General features: G+C 40.0%; 1 protein-coding gene across 1 annotated transcript in view; it reads right to left on the reverse strand.

The window, feature by feature from the left end:
- babam2 (BRISC and BRCA1 A complex member 2) overlaps positions 1-21,273 on the reverse strand; it is a 189,150-nt gene that overhangs the window by 61,777 nt on the left and 106,100 nt on the right. Inside the window, exon 7 of the mRNA XM_073056025.1 lies at positions 801-910. Within this exon, the coding sequence (XP_072912126.1) occupies positions 801-910 (110 nt within the window). The remainder of the gene's footprint in view (positions 1-800; positions 911-21,273) is intronic.

Genomic DNA, 21,273 nt, shown 5'->3' on the forward strand with positions numbered 1-21,273 from the left:
TACCCAGTGCAATCTTTGCACCTGTTGTTTGTTCTCTATATTACAACAATATTTTCTTTATCATTCCCATACCCTTTGCAGCTTCAAACATTTGGTTAACAATATTGCAAACATTTACATTCTAAAGTTTGCCCTGCTTCTCCAGATTCATTTCCTCTGACTTGACAACCCAAAATTTAATATTCTGTTTCAGCCTAATGCCCTACCTAGATCATTCTTCACCTGCTGGTCTTTGCTCTTGATGATCTATTCACTTCCTCTGACTTAATATCACCTCCACATTCTGGCTTCTTATCTTTAAAATCCTCTCCAGATCAATTAAATACAATACAAACAAACAAGTATTTAATTTCCATACATCCCTGAGGAGCTGGCTGGTTGCTACTTGCTATTCTGACAGAATGTCAATGACAATCATCCTCACTGTCATCCTTTTGACCTTGCCATGTCTCAAAAACACTCTACTTGCATCTTGTTCATTGCAAATAAAAGCATATGACAGGTTTGGTTGGAGGAGTGCAGTTTGAGGTTAGTTCCTTAGGTTACAATACCTCAAGAATAAAGCCCATATTTGATTCTGAAGGCCTGTTTTATAAGACAGTAAAATGTGGAATTATTTGGGCTTATTATATATACACACACATATATACAAGTTTGCATCTGATGACAAGTAGACTTAATGCTGATTTCTACAACAAAAAGCAGAATTAAGATCTGAGTAAAAGTTGAATGGTAAAATTCTATGGAATTTGAGATTTTTTTGGTCTTTCAGCTGGGATACAGAACAATATTAAACTTACTGTTCAATCCTTGGAGAGAGGTATAGTTTAGGAAACACTTGAGTGGCTTCAGCATCCTCAAAACTGACAGACAGAAGAGCAACGTCTTCTCCTGGGTCTATTATTGTATCCTGCAAGGAAGAAAAGAAATATTGTCAATACAGATGTGTTGATTCATTACTTGTTGAAATGTCTTGTAATTATTCTGTCCATGTGCCTTTTGTGGTTCAATATATCAAATTAGTCAAGAGAACATAGATCTTCCTCTCCTAAATCAATTCCACTCTTATAAGTTGCTGCAGGTCCTCACATTCTGCAAGGATCTCCATTGGCTTTGCATTACTACAAACTGGGAATCAGAACTTTTGCCTATTCTATAGCAGAATCATTACCTTTCAAGTGCTGAGTTTAGCATAAAGTCAGGAAAGCTGTAAGGTGCTGAAATATCTCACCAATTAGTCAATAATTTCATAGAATGATTCTGCTATTTCTACTCATGCATTGTTCAGATGCCATTTTTTTTATTTGTTCAGTTACTGCCCAGTTTTGTTTTCTGTCAACATTCCTTTCATCTTTTATTTTTTCCCTGCTTTCCAGCTTATGTTCAGCTCCCATTTTATTATCTTCTCTCTCACAACTTTCCATGCTTTGGATTATACAGTACTGTGCAAAAGCCTTGGGTACATATATATAGCCAATGTGCCTAATACTTTTGCATAGTACTGTCTTTGTCAATATGAAGTGGAGAGAGTTTGTAAATCTGGTGGGTGCAAAGGATGTTGGGAATGGCGAGGGTGGGCACTGCAGTTGTGGTGCGGGTCAGGTAGCAGAGAAAGAGCACCAGAGGTGGGGGTTATTGCAGCTGCAAACACACCCAGCCCTGAGAAACCACGCAAGTCACCTGATTCCAAATATCATTACAGAAAGTCTCTATGGTGCTTCCTACTCCCTCCTCTCTCCCTTCCCCCTTTCCCAGCCATAAGTCCCCTCTCCTTCCCACTCTCAGTCTACAACAGAGACCCGTATCAGAATCAGGTTTATCATCACTCACATATGTCATGAATTTGAATTTGATTTTTTTGTGGCAGCACTACAGTGCAGTACATAAAATTATTATAGTACTGTGCAAAAGTCTTAGGCACCCTCTCTCTCTCTCTCTCTCTCTCTCTCTCTCTCTCTCTATATATATATATATATATATATATATGTGCCTCTAACATTTTCCAGTTTCATCAACATGGAACATTATTGTTTCCCTGGCACAGACACTGCAGGTGCATTTCCAACATTTTCTGCTTCATTTCAGGTTTCCACGAAATACTGTAGTTTGTGTTTTTATCAGATTATCTTACTTGCAATCAAGGGCACTGTTATATTCTGAAAAGCAAACAAAAAAACTGTGCAGGGTGTATGAATTAATGCTTCAGATGGATGATCTTTCAGTAGAATGAAGTTTACTGGAGTCCAATTTATGAAACTGGATACCTGGAGCTAATCAATATTTAAATTATTCTGAGGCAGGCACTTCCTCATTCCATAACTTACAGTGGAAACAGGCAACCATTGCTTTCAAAAATACTTTATACCTTGCCTTCCATTCTATGCAGCACTTATCCCTGCAAAAATTATGAAAGTCTTAGCAACCTAGCGTATGTTCACGTTGTACCATCTACCGGTAATCTCCGAAAACGCTGGTTAAAGTGAAACAAAAAACAACCAGATAGTCATGTTGTAATTGTGTCACTATGAGGAATGTTCTAAATAATTATTTCTTTGTATAATATTTTAGGAATATTCTTAAAAGAAACAGAGGCCAAACATGGGCAAAAGGAGTTGGCCATGGTCAGCATGGATGAATTAGGCCTAAGGGCCAGTTTCCATGACTAAAAGGGTGAAATGTACGGAAATGGGTAAGTGAGGGTGGGAAGGCCAAGGGGAGTTCCCATTCTCAGTCACCCAGTTTACAGTAAACTACATCAAAGCAGTTAAGATGAAACATGCTTACTCACATATTAGTAAAGAATGCTGCATTATTTGTAACATAAAACTTTACTGGTCCATAATCTGTAACACAAAGTTTAATACAACACTGCAAACGTTGGAAATCCATTAACAAAATTATGAAGTGCTAAAGTGCACTAGATTAAGCAACAGCAGTGGGAAGAGAAATAAAGTTGAAGCTCTAAAGCTTCACATGAACTGGGGAGTGTAGCAGCAATTCACTTGCATTTTTCCAATATAATGTATTCATTGTGCATGACATGGATATAGTGAAGAAATCAAACACTGATTAGGCAAATACTTTGCCAATACTTATTTGGTCTACAAGGGGACCCTCAGCTTCTAGTTCCTGTCACTTGAATTCTGTTTCACTCTCAATCTAACCTACTTTTTGGCCTCCAATGATGACTGCATAATTTTGAGGAATAGCACCTCATTTTCCATCTGGGCCTGATGCAGCCTTTGGAATCAATATTCAATTTAACAATTTTAGATATCAGCTTTTTCTTTCCAGTTTCAATTTGCTTCTCTGTCCTGTTGGTGTTTAAATTAATTGTAATCTTTGTAATTTTTATTTGCATTTTATCACAGACATTCCCACTGTTTTTGCCGCTCTCTCCTCTACGCAATCCTGAACGCATTTGTATTCTCACCTTTCCAGTTCTGCTAAAAAGTTCTTGATCCAAAACAGTTTCTCTCCTCATATATTGCCTAACCTGCTAAGTGCTTCAGGTATAATTTGATTTTGTGTCTACACCATAAAACGTGAGTGGTGCATGTATATACATAAGAGCAGCATTAGGCTATTCGGCCCATCAAGTCTGCTCCATTATTCAATCACGGCTGATCCTTTCCCCCCCTTTTCAGCCCCATTTCCCGTAACCTTTGATGCCGTGTACAATCAAGAACCTATCAAGCTCTGCCTTAAATACACCCGATGACCTGGCATCCACTGCTGCCTGTGGTAATAAATTCCACAAAATCACCACCCTCTGGATAAAGAAAGTTCTCTGCATCTCTGTTTTAAATAAACCCACCTCTACCCCGAGGCTGTGCCCTCTTGTCCTAGACCCCCCCCCCCATATGGGAAACATCCTTTCCACATCTACTCTGTCTAGTACTTTCAACATTTGAAAGGTTTCAATGAGATCCCCCTCATCCTTTCAAATGCCGGTGATTACAGACCCAGAGCCATCAAAAGTTCCTTGTAAGATGCCAGCACATCTTTTCTTAGAGGAGGAGCCCAAAACTGTTTACAATACTCAAGGTGAGCCCTCACCGATGCCTTTTAAATCCCCAGCATCATATCCCTGCTCTTGTATTCAACATTACATTTGCCTTCCTCACCACTGACTCAACCTGCAAGTTAACCTTGAGGGTGTTATGCACAAGACTCCAAAGTCCCTTTGCATCTCAGACTGTTGGATTTTCTCCACATTTAGAAAATAGTCTGTACCTTTATTTTTACCACTAAAGTATACGACCATGCACTTTCTAACATTGTATTTCATTTGCTACTGTTTTGCCCATTCTCCTAATCTGTCTAAGTCTTTCAGCAGTCTAACTGTTTCCTCAACACTACCTGCCTCTCCACCAATCTTCATATCTTGGCAACACAAAGCCATCTATAATATAGCATTAAAAAAAGCAGTTCCAAACCCCATCCCTGTGGAACACCATGAGTCGCTGGCAGTCAACCAGGCAAGGATCCTTTTATTCCCACTCCTGCCTGTTAGCAATCATCCAATGTTCTAACCATGTTAGTAACTTTCCTGTAATACCATGGGCTCTTAACTTGGTAAGCAGCCTCAAGTGTGGCACCTTGTCAAAGGCCTTCTGAAAGGCAAATATACAACATCCATTGCATCCCCTTTATCTATCCTATGTGTATTCTCCTCAAAGAATTCCAGCAGATTCGTCAGGCAAGATTTTCCCTTAAGGAAACCATGCCGACTTTATCCTATATTGTCCTTAGTTACCAAGTACTCCATAACCTCATCCTTTTAACAATTGACTCCAACATCTTCCCAACTACCAAGTTCAGGCTAACTGGTCTATAGTTTCCTTTCTGCTGTCTTACTCCTTTTATGAAGAGTGGAATGACATTTGCAATTTTACAGTCCTCTGGCACTGCGCCAGAGCCCAATGATTTTTGAAAAATCATTACTAATGCCTCCACATTCTCTACCGTTACCTCTTTCAAAACCCCAGGGTGCAGTTCATCTGGCCTGGGTGAATTATGTACCCTTAGGTGCTTTTTGAGCACCTTCTCCCTTGTAATAGTAACTGCACTCACTTCTCTTACATCCTTCAATATCTGGCACACTGCTAGTGTCTTCCAAAGTGAAGACTGATGGAAAATACTAATTTAGTTAATTAAATCATTAGTTACATACAAAAAAAAGAGTAACACAAAAACAGTACATCTGGAATGGGGCCTATGTGAGATTTTAACATCCTTTCATTCAGCAAGGAATTTAAACATATGAACTACATTTCAAATTCAAGTTCAAGTTTATCGTCAGTCGGCCATTCACATGTTTACAGCTAAATGAAACAATGCTCATTAGGGACTACAGTGCAAAACACAGTATATATATCATATACAATAATATTTACAGATAAAAGCATTCTTTAGATGTACAAGTTGATATAAAGTGCTTATACGATATTTAGTTAAATATACAATAGTATTACTGCTACTGGTGTTATTAGAAATAATGTGCACTGGGCGGTAGCAGGGTGCTAAATCTATATTTAATAAATCGATCAGATTTCAGCAATAAGTAAAAATAAAACTATTTAGTTTTGTATCACGTCTTAAGATGAAAAGTAAAATACTGCAGACTGTAGCAAAAGAAACCCCCACGAAGTTCAGCTATTCAGCCGAACATGACAATATTGGCTTTCTAGAACTATGTAGCCTACCTCATTATCTTGCAGTTTTGCCTTGTTCTTTATGTATTGCAGTGGATTCCAGTTAATTGGGTCATCAGTTAATTGGTGCAGCCATTAATTTGGGCTAACTCTTAAAGAACAATACTAATCAAGAAAATAGCCACAATTCCCTTCATTTATTTGGGACACTGTGCCACTTAATTGGGGCAGAAGACTGTTGCCAAACAGTTTCTAACTAGCATTAGTCGTGTACACTTGTGTGGGTGTTGATACACAACACCACATTTCAAGTAAGCAGATTTTAAGTAGCGTCAATTGCACGTGTTTTGTGTTCAAAAAGCAGCAATTTTTATCACTGATAGTTGGTGAGATATAACCAGTAAAACAATTCAGAACTGCTTTGCAGCTTTAAGTATTCAGGTTCGAAGATATTAAAAAATGGCTGGGAGCAAAATGAATGGATTTCACAACTTCAACAGTTATGGAGAATTTGAAGATATCAATGTTCAAACTAAATGTTACACTGAAAGCATTGTATGAAGGTAGTCCATTATCTGCACTAGGTATCTGTGTTGATTTTGTTCATTTAAGGTCAGAAGAAAGTGATGCAGATGAATTCCCCTGCTTATAAGTATTAGGAACTAATATAAGGTTTTATAGTACTGCAGTAGTATTGGTACTGATCTAGTTTGTTCTGCATTTCATGTAAATACATAATTTGTTACTCAGTTAAACAGTAGTTTATCTTTTTTTAATACCTTTTAGCTATTTCCATGAAACTTCGGCTAATTGGGGCAGTTGCTTAATTGGGCCAAAATGTACTGATCCTGATGTGTTCCAATTAACCAGAATCCATTGCATTGGAAATTAAACAGGAAATGCTGAAAACATTTTCTGATCAAGAAGCATCTGTATAGGCAAATTAACAATTCCCTCAAATGATGGTCAACTTGAAATATTAAATATCACTTTCCTCTCTGAAGATACGTTGCAGTTACATTTGCAGCATTTTCTGAATTAATTGCATAGATACTTATTTTACATGGATGTTAAAAATACACTAATTATTGAGAGGTGGTGAACATATGTGCAAAGGTCTCAAGAAAACGTATTTATGATTTAATAAAATCAAACAATCAGACATTCTGGAGGTAGGATATATTGGGATGTGAAAGTCATAGGTTTCTGAAGAAGTAACACCCAGTGGGTCAAATGCCTCAATCATCTGGATCCAGTAATGAGATCTTTTAAGTTTAGCTTCCTTCTTTTCTGCAATACTGTCTTCTAAGTTTATACAATCACTGGGATTGTTCCACTAACAATGTGGAAAGAAATTAGATTTAGCCACCTTCACATTTTCCAGTCCTGAATACTATTTCAGAATTAGCTGACTACTCTAGGTACACCAAACAGTTCTACTATGCAAACATCTCAAGCTCATATATATATAGCAAGGGTGCCAAAAACATTTGCACAGTACTGTATTTGTCAATGCGGAGTGGAGAGTGAGTTTGCAAATCTGGCAGGAGTAAAGGATGTTGGGAACGGTGAGGGTGGAGTGCTGTGGGAGGGGTATGGGACAGGTGGCAGAGAAGAAGTGCCAAGGGTGGAGGATGGTGCAGTTGTTTACCCACCCAGCCTGAGACATCAGGCAAGGTCATTTGATTCCAAACAAATGGTTTATTGATGATTACAGATTGTTTCTCTGGTGTTTCCTGCTCTCTCCCCTCTTCCTTCCCTTTTTCCAAAGCATGATCTCCCTCTCCTTGTCCCCTTCCCTCTCTCAGTCCACAATAGAAACCCATATCAGAATCAAGTTTATTATCACTTACATACGTAATGAAATTTGTTTTTTTGTGGCAGCAGTACAGTACAATACATAAAATTACTAACAGTACTATGCAAAGATCTTTAGCACTCTAGCTATATATATGTGCCTAAAACTTTTACACAATACTGTATTCTGGTAATTTGCTAACATGTCACTGTTTTCACAAAGCTGTGGTAACTAAATTATTTTTGGTTTAATTTCAGAAGCTGTCAACTTATCTAAATCAGGATAACACACAACTCAGAGAACCTGGAACACCCTGATTATAAATCTACACCCATTAATTAAACTTTAGGTTGAGATTAAGGCAGGTTTGTACCAGTTTTAGAGCAGCTGCTTGGATTTGGATCAATAATTGAGCAGGGCAAAGAAAAGTTAACTGTGGTAATCACTGATGATTTAGTAGACAATACTTAAATAATCTACATATGCACCAAGGAACTGAACTATAAATTTAAATAGACTGTCACATGCACACAGAAACAGTTTGACAATAGAATTAAATAAAAATCATTAAAAACCTTGATTTTCCAATAATTTTGCCAATAATGTAAATTATTCTCATGATGTTTGTAATAGTTCTCTTATTATTTATTATTTTATGATTCATATTCTACCAGGCAGTTACCTTTGCTAAGATGGATCCAATATCTGCTTTCTAGATCAAATCAAATTTAACAGTTTTCTTTTGCACACTAAGCATTAATCTATTTAATATGCCAGCTTTATGATACCTATGCATTTACTCAAAGTAAATTTATTATTAAATTAATCATTTATTAATAAAAAAGACGTATTTTCTTTCTAAGACACAACTGCAACACTTTAAATTATGGAATGCACTGACTTATAATTGAGAGGATCATAACAAGATGCAAAGTTGTAACTGAATGAGTCTAATAGGTACGTTAGAACGGCACATCATTGTACCCAGATGCAAAGGTAATACTGCATGCTGCCAAAGAAAATATTACCCTGATCATTGAAAACTTCCATGGAACAAATAATGCAAGAGGCACTCCAATACCTGTGCATTCAATTAATGGTGCAATGGCCTACAATGGATCTTTAAAATACGTCTGCAGCTCGTCAGTCAATGCAAGTGGTGAGCTGGTAAAAACCTTAAGATCACAACGTAATGCACTACTAATTTATCATTACAAAAGCAGCATATTAGATAGATAGATAGATAGATAGATAGATACTTTATTCATCCCCATGGGGAAATTCAACATTTTTTCCAATGTCCCATACACTTGTTGTAGCAAAAACTCATTACATACAATACTTAACTCAGTAATAATATGATATGCATCTAAATCACTAACTCAAAAAGCATTAATAATAGCTTTAAAAAAAAGTTCTTAAGTCCTGGCAGTTGAATTGTAAAGCCTAATGGCATTGGGGAGTATTGACCTCTTCATCCTGTCTGAGGAGCATTGCATCGACAGTAACCTGTCGCTGAAACTGCTTCTCTGTCTCTGGATGGTGCTATGTAGAGGATGTTCAGGGTTTTCCATAATTGACCGTAGCCTACTCAGCGCCCTTCGCTCAGCTACCGATGTTAAACTCTCCAGTACTTTGCCCACGACAGAGCCCGCCTTCCTTATCAGCTTATTAAGACGTGAGGCGTCCTTCTTCTTAATGCTTCCTCCCCAACACGCCACCACAAAGAAGAGGGCGCTCTCAACAACTGACCTATAGAACATCTTCAGCATCTCACTGCAGACATTGAATGACGCCAACCTTCTAAGGAAGTACAGTCGACTCTGTGCCTTCCTGCACAAGGCATCTGTGTTGGCAGTCCAGTCTAGCTTCTCGTCCAACTGTACTCCCAGATACTTGTAGGTCTTAACCTGCTCCACACATTCTCCATTAATGATCACTGGCTCCATATGAGGCCTAGATCTCCTAAAGTCCACCACCATCTCCTTGGTTCTACCTAATCTTCTGAGCATTGCTGACTGTTACATACTGGCAAAATCATTGGAAACAGAAACAACTAGTTAAATGACTGGTTTTTAATTTTAGACCCAGTTTGTTCGTGTGCACGTGACCGTCTATTTTCCTTTAGTGGGTCAGTTAGTATCTGCAAAAAAAATCCTCTCTAGATCTGAAACCCTTCATCAGATCTGTTAAAAAGAGAAAACGCATCAGCTCTTTAGTAGCAGAGTAAGGGTGGGGGGGGGGGGGCGGGTGGTAATATTCAGAACGGAAACAACCCTGAGACAGACAGATAGACCTAGGCATGTAGCACAGGCCTGCTACTGCCAATAGATAACATACAGTATACAAAGAAGCAGTATCTGTTTCTAAGTGGCACATTCATGCAACACACACAAAATGCTGGAGGAACTCAGCAGGATGCAGTTGATCTCATCCTACTAGAGTTATTTGTTCTACCCAAAAGTTTCCTACCTTCTCTGTTACCAAAACTAATTTTTAACTTTCCCAGTTCTGACAAAGGATCTTGGACCTAAAATAGTAACACTATGTTTTCCTATAAATGGCGCCTAACCTACTATGTTTTTAGCTTTGTTTGTTTAGAGCATAGGAGTCCCCAGATAAGTACTGGGTTTGGAATAGGGGATTGCTGTTTAGTTGTCAACAATGCTCTGCACCACAATAACTGTCAATCAAAACAAAAACAATATAGTATGGATGCTGGAATTCGATATTGAGCATAACCTGCACATCAGACAATACCAATGAAGAGGGAAACAGTGCTGATGTTTCCGATTACTGACCTATTACCAGAACTGAGCTTGGTAAGTTTTCAGATACAAGAAATGGTAAGAAGGATAAAACAATAGGAAAAGTCTGGGGTTGGGGAGATCTCAGGAGAGACCAACAGTTAGACATTCGTACTTTATAATCTATCATGAGATCTTGACTGGAACCTCTGCATGGACCAAATAAACAATAAACTGTATATGACCCAATTCATAGCATGCAAAATTGAGTATGGGGTATGGGGGAACCTGAAAGTATATTTTTTAAAAGCAGTATATGAAAATATACACTTTGTAAGTTATTTTTTCTCCAGTAAAAATATAATTGGATCATTTGATTTAAGCAAATTTGAATTAAAAATAGGCACTGGAAAAATTCTATTCAGTGCTGTTAAGACATGCTGAAAAATAACTGGGTGAACTGACAATTAGAAATATTTATTTAGTAACTGTGGAGCTGACAGCTGGTGTCTTGGGGCATCAAATAACAAGAAAATCTCACAATTTGTTTAACATTAGCAAATTTGCTGATGACACAAAGCTGGGTGGCAGTGTGAAATGTCAGAAGGATGTTATGAGAATGCAGGGTGACGGACAGGTTGGGTGAGTGGGCAAATGTATGGCAGATGCAGTTTAATTAATGTGGATAAATGTGAGGTTATCCACTTTGGTGGCAAGAACAGGAAGGCAGATTACTATCTAAATGGAGTCAAGTTAGGAAAAGGGGAAGTATAACGAGATCTAGTACATCAGTCTTGTTCATCAGTCAATGAAAGCAAGCATGCAGGTACAGCAGGCAGTGAAGAAAGCTAATGGCATGCTGGCTTTTATAACAAGAAGAATTGAGTATAAAGCATCATTTAGAACAGAGATGCGGAAAAACTTTTTCACCCAGAGAGTAGTGGATATGTGGAATGATCTGCCCCAGAAGGCAGTGGAGGCCAAGTCTCTGGATGCATTCAAGAGAGAGAGTTAGATAGAGCTCTTATAGATAGCGGGGTCAAGGGATATGGGGAGAGGGCAGGAACGGGGTACTGATTGTGTATGATCAGCCATGATCACAGTGAATGGCGGTGCTGGCTAGAAGGGCCGAATGGCCTACTCCAGCACCTACTGTCTATTGTCTATTTTGAGTTTCTGGGCACACTATTGCACAAGAAAAAATTATTGCAGTCTCTTTTGAAAATATTTTTGTGATGTGGATCTCAGTTTTCCATCTCCAAAGCTATCTTCCCAACATTTTTCACAGAACATGGAAGGAACAGCACAGCAGAAACAGGGCCTTTGGTCCATAATGTCTGTGCCAATCTTGTATATGATCTCTGTATTGAGTTCTCTGTATTGTATTCCCTGTACATTCATAGAACATAGAACAACTTTACTCATAGAACTTTTAGAACAATAAGCTGTTCATTGAACAATATCCCATAAGTTAATCAAAAGAGTAAAAATACTGCCAGTAATTTCTAGAGCTGGTACAATAGAAAAGTGAAATAAGCCTTACTTCTTTATTTTCACTACCATGTTTGTCATGGGAAAGGCTGCCCTCTGCAAAGAAACTTTATCCAGAATTCAGTCACGGCTGAGATAACCATAGAATGTGAATCTACAACATTTAAATTACGAAGCAATACCAACTTAATTTTAGCTGATAGCTTGCAACCAAAGAGTGCACTGATAAAATTTAGGGCAGAAATTTGCCTTCATAGCTGTACATGGAAACAAAATTGAGTGCTATCTTCAGCTGCTATTTTGTCCTATGTCTTGTATATGACTGCATGCCAGCAGTGGGTCCAGAACAGACTCAATTTTAGTGCAGACTGGTATCACACAACGCTATGTCTATGCCTCACAATTTTACCCAATATTCTTGGTAAGATACTGCAATACTCCTCCAACAAGCCCCCCTCTCCCATGGAGCCAATTTACAAGACAAAAGTGCATCACTCCAACCCCATTCTAAATTTGAATACTGAGTTGCAGAATGCAGATGATGTTTCCACATCTGAATGTTTGGAAAACCAGCAAATCATTCACTGGAGTGTACCAGAAAATACAGTTAACTTCTTCAAACTAAACAGCTCTATCAACCTGCTCCTGTACAGGATCATTCTTCATCAATACCAAGTGTCAACAAAGAAACATGGACCACTACATAAATCAGGACCTACCATCGTGTGGATAATGAGGCTTTTTCCCAGGGCTGAAATGGCTGCCACAGGAGGGCACAGGTTTAAGGTGCTTGGGAGTAGGTACAGAGGAGATGTCAGGGGTAAGTTTTTTTTTATGCAGAGAGTGGTGAGTGCATGGAATGGGCTGCCAGCAATGGTGGTGGAGGCGGATACGATAGGGTCTTTTAAGAGACTTTTGGATAGGTACATGGAACTTAGAAAAATAGAGGGCTATGGGTAACCCTAGTAATTTCTAAGGTAGGGACATGTTCAGCACAATTTTGTGGGCCGAAGGGCCTGTACTGTGCTGTAGGTTTTCTATGTTTCTATGAGATAAAAATCAGTGATGGAATTTACCACTGGATTCAATGTACTAGCTTTGGTAGTCTAAGAAAAAGAAGTTATAAAAATTAAGATGTCAGAAATGACACAAAGCTTTTGGTCTACTGTACAGCATGATCCTTATTCTTCTGCATGCCTTTAGATGTGAACTACCTTCAAAAGGTACAGAGAAGTTCCAGCAATACAGACTATACTAAATAAATAAAATTTCACTCTCAGATGACCTTAATACCTTTTATGTTCACTTTGACTGACAGGACATGAAGGCATTTTTATGACAACCGTAGCTTCAGATTCTGAGGCCAACATACGATTACCCTTTAGGGGAGTGAACCCATGGGTAGCATCTATTCCAGATGGGCTGCCTGGCTAAGTACTAAAGACCGTGCTGATCAACTGGCTGGAGTGTTCACTGATATCTTTAACCTCTTGATTCAAGCAGGCTTCAATTATAGCACCACTTAAGAAGAATGTGGTGATCTGCCTCTATGACTATTGTCCAGTAGCATTTACATCTCCTGTGCTAAAGTGCTTTGAGAGGTTGGTGATGACACATATCCACTCCTGCCTGACACGCAAATTGGATCTGCTCCAATTTGTCTACATTCACAAGTCAACAGCAGATGCGATTTCATTGGCTCTTCACTCAACCCTGGAACATCTGGACAGAGAAGATTCATACATCAGGATGCTCTTCATTGAATATAACTCGGCATTCAGTACTATCATCCCCTCAAAACAAATCAATAAGCTCCAAGACCTTGACTCAATACCTCCTTTTGCATCTGCATCCTCACATTCAGACACCAGTCAGTTTGGATTGGTAACAACATCTCCTCCAAATCATTATCAGCTCAAGTGTGTCCTTAGCCTCCTGTTCTACTTTCTTTATACTAATGACTGTGTGGCTAAGTTCGCATGTTCCAAAGTCATATTTCAGTTTGCTGATGACACCAGTGTTCTCAGCCAAATCAAAGCTGGTGACAAGTGAGCATATAGGAGGGAGATTGAAAATCTGGATGAATGGTGCCACACCAACAACCTGTTACCCAATGTCAGCAAAACCAAAGTGCTGATTATTGACTGCAGGAGGAGGTAAACGGAAGTCCATGAGATAGTCCTCATCAGGAGACCAGAGGTGGAGCAGGTTAGCGACTTTAAATACCTCAGTGTTAACATTTCAGAGGATCTGCCCTGAGCCCAGTACCTAAGTACCATTACAAAGAAGGCCTAGCAGCGCCTCTACTTTCTTAGAACTTTGCGCAGATCCAGGATATTATCTAAAGCTTTGATGAACTTCTATAGATGTGCATTGGAAAGTATACTGACAGATTGCATCATGGCCTAGTATGACAGGTTGCGTCATGACCAATACTTCTGAAAGGAAAAGCCTACAATAAGTAGTTTATACAGCCCTGTCCATCATAGGTAAAACTCTCCATGCCACTGAGCACATTTATACGGGATCCCACCACCAGACACATCTTCCCCTCCCCCCCACTCGGCTTTCCGCAGGGATCGCTCCCTACGCGACTCCCTTGTCCATTTATGCCCCCCATCCCTCCCCGCCGACCTCCCTCCAGGCATTTATCCCTGCAAACGGAAGAAGTGCTACACCTGTCCCCACACTTCTTCCCTCAGCACCATCCCAGGCCCCAGACAGTCCTTTCAGGTGAGGCACCACTTCACCTTCAAGTCAACTGGGGTGATATACTGTATCCGGTGCTCCCGATGTGGCCATTTATACATTGGGGAGACCCGCCGCAGACTGGGAGACCGTCTCCTCGCCGAACACCGGCGCTCAATCCTCCAGCAGTGGTGGGATCTCCCTGTGGCCACACACTTCAATTCCACAGACCACTCCCACTCCTCTACTGTCAAGATGAGGCCACACATAGGTCGATGGAGCAATACCTTATCTCCCACCTAGGTAGCCTCCTACCTGCCGGCATGAACATTCAACTCACAAACCTCTGTTGATACACGTGCCCCCCACCCCCTTACCCCATCCCTATCTATAATTTTAGTCTGGTTCTCTTTCTCTCTCTTTCCCCCCCCTCACTATAATCTCCCCCCAGCCCTACCTTTCTCTCTCTTTTATTTCCCATAATTCTCCACCTTCCCCCTAGCCCATTTCCCTCCAGCCTATCACTTCCCAGCTCTCTACTTCATCCCCCCCCCACTTCTTATCCCCCCTCGACCATCCCATGTTACTTCACTCCTGATGAAGGGTTTCGGCCCGAAACGTCGTTATTACCTCCTCCCATAGATACTGTCCGGCCTGCTGAGTTCTGCCAACATTTTGTGTTTTTTATTACATTTATAAAGATCACTGTTGCAGGAAAACAGCATCCATCATCAAAGAGCCCTACCATCGATGTCATATTTTCTTCTTACTGCTGCCATCAGGAAGGGGGTATAGGAGCCTTAATTCCTACACCACCAGGTTGAGGAACAGTTATTACCCCTCAGTCACCAGGCTCTTGAACCAGAAGGGATTACTTCATTTACCCTAAACACCGAACTGATCCTGCAACTTATGGACTGGTTGAACAACTGGCGTCCTATCGCACTCATCTCAATAATGAGTAAATGCTTTGAGAGACTGGTCAGATTCTACATCTACAGCAGGCTACCACCCACACTGGACCACCTACTATTTGTCTGCTGACACAACTGATTGACAGATGACTCAACAGCCAGAGCTCTACACACTGTCCTTACACACCTGGAGAGGATGGATGCTTATGTGAGAATGCTGTTCTTGGACTACAAATCAGCATTCCACACCATAATTCCCTCCAGGCTTTACAAGAAGCTCCGAGACCTTGGCCTTCACCCTGCCTTGTGCAGTTGGATCCTGGATTTCCTGTCAGATCGCTGGCAGGTGGCAAGAGTGGGCTCCCTCACCTCTGCCCCTCTGACCCTCAACAAGGGAGTCCACCATGGCTGTATCCTAAGCCCCCTCCTTTACTCTCTGTACATCCATGACTGTGTCATCACCCACAGCTCCAATCTGCTAATTAAATTTGCAGATAATACTACATTGATTAGCTTTATCTGAAAAAATAATGAGGCAGGCTATAGAGAAGAAGTCATCACTCTGATACTGTGGTGTCAAGAAAACAACCTCTCCCTCAATGTCGCAAAAACAAAGGAGCTGGTTGTGGACTACAAGAGTAACAGAGACAGGCTAACCCCTATTGAAATCAATGGATCTGGGGTTGAGAGGGTGAACAGCTTTACGTTCCTCGGTATACACATCACTGAAGACCTCATTTGGTCTGCACATACCGGCTGTGTGGTGAAAAAAGCACAACAGCACCTCTCTCAACTCAGACGGCTGAAGAAGTTTGGCACGTGTTCCCAAGTCCTAAGGACTTTCTACAGAGGCACAATTGACAGCATCATGGCTGGCTGTATCACTGCCTGGTCTGGGCACCGTACTTCTCTCAATCGCAGGACTCTGCAAAGAGTGGTGTGGACCGTCCAGCACATCTGGATGTGAACTTCCCACTATTCAGGACATTTACAAAGGTAGGTGCGTAAAAAGGGTCCAAAAGATCATTGGGGGCCCAAGTCACCCCAACCACAAACTGTTCCAGCTGCTACCATGTGGGAAACGGTACAGCAGCATTAATGCCAGTACCAACAGACTCCAGGACAACTGCTTCCATCAGGCCATCAGACTGATTAATTCACGCTGCCACAATTGTATTTCTAAGCTATATTGACTGTTCTCTTGTACATCTTCATGTACATACTATTTATTATAATTATAATTTGCACATTGCACATTCAGACAGAGATGTAAAGATTTTTACTCATGTTTGTGAAGGATGTAAGAAATAAAGTCAATTCAATTCAAGTACTTGCCAACTCATGTTGATATTTATTGCTTATTCATTTATTTATTATTTTTATTATAATACACCCTTTTTTATTTACATATTAGCTATTAGTCCATGTTTTGTGTGTGCATTTTCATTGATTTTATTGAGTTTCTTTGCATTTACAGTACTGTGAATGCCCACAAGAAAACGCATTTCAGAGTAGTATATGGTGATAGATACATACTTAAGTAATGAATTTAATTTGAATTTTAACAATAGTAGGATATGTGAACCAATATTAGTGTCCACTTCTAGGCCAACATAATACTTAATGATAAAATTACACTCATATGATTCTAATGGGTAGGACTTGTTACATGCCAGACTTTGGAAATAGGCACTTTGCTCTGAGATCCATCAGAGAAAGACAATTAGGTGTACAGGGGACAACCAGAGGTTTCCACTAAATAGAGAAGAATTCTGACTGTATAAGAACCTTTGATGATGCATAGTGTCCACTGTAAACTTCAGAAAGATTACAACACCTTCAAAAGTGCTACCTAAACAAACAACTATTGGTCCACCAGTGGATGGTTCTGTGGATCTCACATTCACCTCAGCTACCTCAGAACCCTCAGAAGATGAGGGGAAGCAAGCTAAACAATCTCAAGAGATTACCTAAGTGTTTAGGTCAAGAAATGAAAGATTTTTTAACCCATTATATCTTACAGCATTGGCTAATTAGTTGGAGGCAGTGAGTGGGAATAAAAGGATCCTTTTCTGTTTGGCTGCCAGTGACTAGAGGTGTTCCGCAGAGGTCAGTGTTGGGACTACTTTTTATACTGTATATAAATGATTTAGATGATGGAATAGATGGCTTTGTTGCCAAGTTTGCAGATGATACAAAGATTGGCGGAGTGCAGTAGTGTTGAGGAAACAGGTAGGATGCAGAAGGACTTAGACAGATTAGGAGAATGGGCAAGAAAGTGGTAAATGAAGTCCAATGTTGGAAAATGCATGGTCATACACTTTGGTAGTAGAAATAAATATGTCGACTATTTTCTAAATGGGGAGAAAATTCAGGAAACTGAGATGCAGAGTACTTGGGAGTCCTTGTGCAGAACACCCTGAAAGTAACCTTGCAGGTTGAGTCAGTGGTGAGGAAGGCAAATGCCATGTTAGCATTAATGTCAAGATGTCTAGAATACAAGAGCAAGGATGTGATGCTGAGGGTTTATAAATCACTGGTGAGGCTTCACCAGTGACTTATAAACCCTCAGCATCACATCCTTCTGCATCTTACCTGTTTCCTCAACACTACTGCACTCCACCAATTTTTGTATCATCTGATACGAGAGCATTTAAAGATAGGTCAGCCCAAGGACAGTGTTCCTCAGGACAGTATCCTAGGGCCAATCATCTTTTGCTGTGTTATCAATTAGCTTCCTCTGCCATCAAGGTCAGACACATGGATGAACTCTGATAAATGCACACTGGTCAGTTACACACTCACTTTTCCAGATAACAATAAAGTCTGTGCTAATATGCAGCAAGACCTGAATAAGTTCAGGCTCAATATAAAAGCAGAAATGCTGGTTAAGCAATAAGCAAGTCAATGGAAAGAGTTGATGCTTCAGGTCCAAGACCCTTCAAAAGATTTGCGGAAGAGAAATCAAAGAGCAGTATAGCAGAAGTAGCAGACCAGAAATAGCAGAAACCAGAATACTCAATTTGTTTTGCTTTTGTTTCACCCTTCTATCTGCTACTGTAAATAACTTGACTTTTCTCTTCCCAGTTCAAAGGGTCCCAGACTTGAAATGTTAATAGTTTTTTCCACAGAAGTTGCCTGATCTCCTGATATTTGCAGTATTTTGTTTATATTTTAAATTTCAGTAAGTGTAATTTTTTAGAACATTCATGTCAATGGATGACAATTAGAATTTGTACCATCTAAGAGACTGTAGTAGCACACAATGCGCTACTAAAGAAACACACGGAAGCAGAGAGAGCTGAACTCAGAATGCTTTTACTGATTCAAAATCGTGCGCTTAAATCTCCCCTCCCATGGGCCCCTGTGACCCACGGGGCGAACATGACGTCAGACTGTCCCCGGAAGGTCCGCTTCGAGTGGGTAGTTCCAAACGTGCCGTCGTGACAATGTCTCTAAAACACTGTCATTAAAGCAATTTCATTTACTGAAGTAACAACTTTGTGAGACGCGAATGCTCATATCTCAGTGGCTTTAATATGTACAATATTCTGTGGGCTAAATATACAGCAATTAATGCAATGAAAAACATTACATTGCCAAAAAAGCTCCTATTGTGATTTCACATACAGATGTATGGAGGAGCAAATCTGCAGAGAGATAACAGACAACTGCAGGAGACAGAAAGTTGTGATTGTAGGGGATTTTAATTTTCCACATATTGATTGGGACTCCCATACTGTTAAAGGTCTAGATGGGTTAGAGTTTGTGAAATGTGTTCAGGAAAGTTTTCTAAATCAGCATATAGATGTACCAACTAGGGAGGATGCAATATTAGATATCCTATTAGGAAATGAGTTAGGGCAAGTGAAGGAAGTGTGTGTAGGGGAACACTTTGGTTCCAGTGATCATAACGTCATTAGTTTCAACTTGATCATGGATAAAGATCGGTCTGGTCTTCGGGTTGAAGTACTAAACTGGAAAAAGGACAAATTTGAAGAAATGAGAAAGGATCTAAAAAACGTAGATTGGTACAGATTGTTCTCTGGCAAGGATGTGATTGGTAAGTGGGAGGCCTTCAAAGGAGAAATTTTGAGAGTGCAGAGTTTTTATGTTCCTGTCAGGGTTAAAGGCAAAATGAAAAAGAATAAGGAACCTTGGTTCTCCAGGGATATTGGAACTCTGATAAAGAAGGAGAGAGAGATGTATAACATGTATAGGCAACAGGGAGGAAATAAGATGCTTGAGGAGTATAAAAATAGTAAGAAAATACTTAAAGAAATCAGGAAAGCTAAAAGAAGATATAAGGTTGCTTTGGTAGTAAGGGTGAAGGATAATGCTAAAAGCTTCTACAGGTATGTTAAGAACAAAAGGATAGTAAGGGATAAAATTGGTCCTCTTGAAGATCAGAGTGGTCGGCTACGTATGGAGCCAAAAGAAATGGGAGATATATTAAATGGGTTTTTTGCATCTGTATTTACTAAGGAAACTGGAATGGAGTCTATGGAAACAAGGCAAACAAGTAGGGAGGTCATGGAACTTATACAGATTAAAGAGGGGGAAGTGCTTGCTGTCTTGAGGCAAATCAGAGTAGATAAATCCCCAGGACCTGACAGGGTATTCCCACGGACCTTGAACAAGACTAGTGTTGAAATTGCAGGGGCCCTGGAAGAAATATTTAAAATGTCGATATCCACAGGTCAGGTGCCGGAGGATTGGAGGATAGCTCATGTAGTTCCGTTGTTTAAAAAAGGCTCAAAAAGTAAGCCGGGAAATTATAGGCCGGTAAGTTTGACATCGGTAGTAGGTAAATTATTGGAAGGAATACTAAGAGATAGGATCTACAAGTATTTGGATAGACAGGGACTTATTAGAAAAAGTCAGTATGGCTTTGTGTGTGGTCGGTCACATTTAACCAATCTATTAGAGTTTTTCGAGGAAGTTACCAGGAAAGTGGATGAAGGGAAGGCAGTGGATGTTGTATACTTGGACTTCAGTAAGGCCTTTGACAAGGTCCCGCATGGAGGTTAGGAAGATTCAGTCGCTAGGTATATATGGAGAGTTAGTAAATTGGATTAGACATTGGCTCAATGGAAGAAGCCAGGGAGTGGTAGTGGAGGATTGCTACTCTAGAGTGGAGGCCTGTGACTAGTGGTGTGCCACAAGGATCAGTGCTGGGTCCATTGTTATTTGTCATCTATATCAATGATCTGGATGATAATGCGGCAAATTGGATCAGCAAATTTGCTGATGATACAAAGATTGGAGGTGTAGTGGACAGTGAGGAAGGTTTTCAAAGCTTGCAGAGGGATTTGGACCAATTGGAGAAATGGGCTGAAAAATGGCAGATGGAGTTTAATGCAGACAAGTGTGAGGTATTGCACTTTGGAAGGTCAAACCAAGGTAGAACATACAAGGTAAATGGTAGGATACTGAGGAGTGCAGTAGAACAGAGGGATCTGAGAGTACAGAGACATAATTCCCTAAAAGTGGCGTCACAGGTGGATAGGGTTGTAAAGAGAGCTTTTGGTACATTGGCCTTTATAAATCAAAGTATTGAGTATAAGAGTTGGAATGTAATGGTGAGGTTGTATAAGACATTGGTGAGACCAAATTTGGAATATTGTGTGCAGTTTTGATCATCAAATTACAGGAAGGATATTAATAAGGTTGAAAGAGTGCAGAGAGGGTTTACAAGGATGTTACCGGGACTTGAGAAACTGAGTTACAGAGAAAGGTTGAATAGGTTAGGACTTTATTCCCTGGAGTGTAGGAGAATGAGGGGTGATTTGATAGAGGTGTATAAAATTATGATGGGTATAGATAGAGTGAATGCAAGCAGGCTTTTTCCACTGAGGCTAGGGGAGAAAAAAAAGGTCATGGGTTAAGGGTGAAGGGGGAAAAGTTTAAAGGGAACATTGGGGGGTGGGCTTCTTCACGCAGAGAGTGGTGGGAGTGTGGAATGAGCTGCCAGATGA

The sequence above is a fragment of the Hemitrygon akajei genome, chromosome 9 (genome assembly GCF_048418815.1).
Source record: "Hemitrygon akajei chromosome 9, sHemAka1.3, whole genome shotgun sequence".
Taxonomy (NCBI): Eukaryota; Metazoa; Chordata; class Chondrichthyes; order Myliobatiformes; family Dasyatidae; genus Hemitrygon; species Hemitrygon akajei.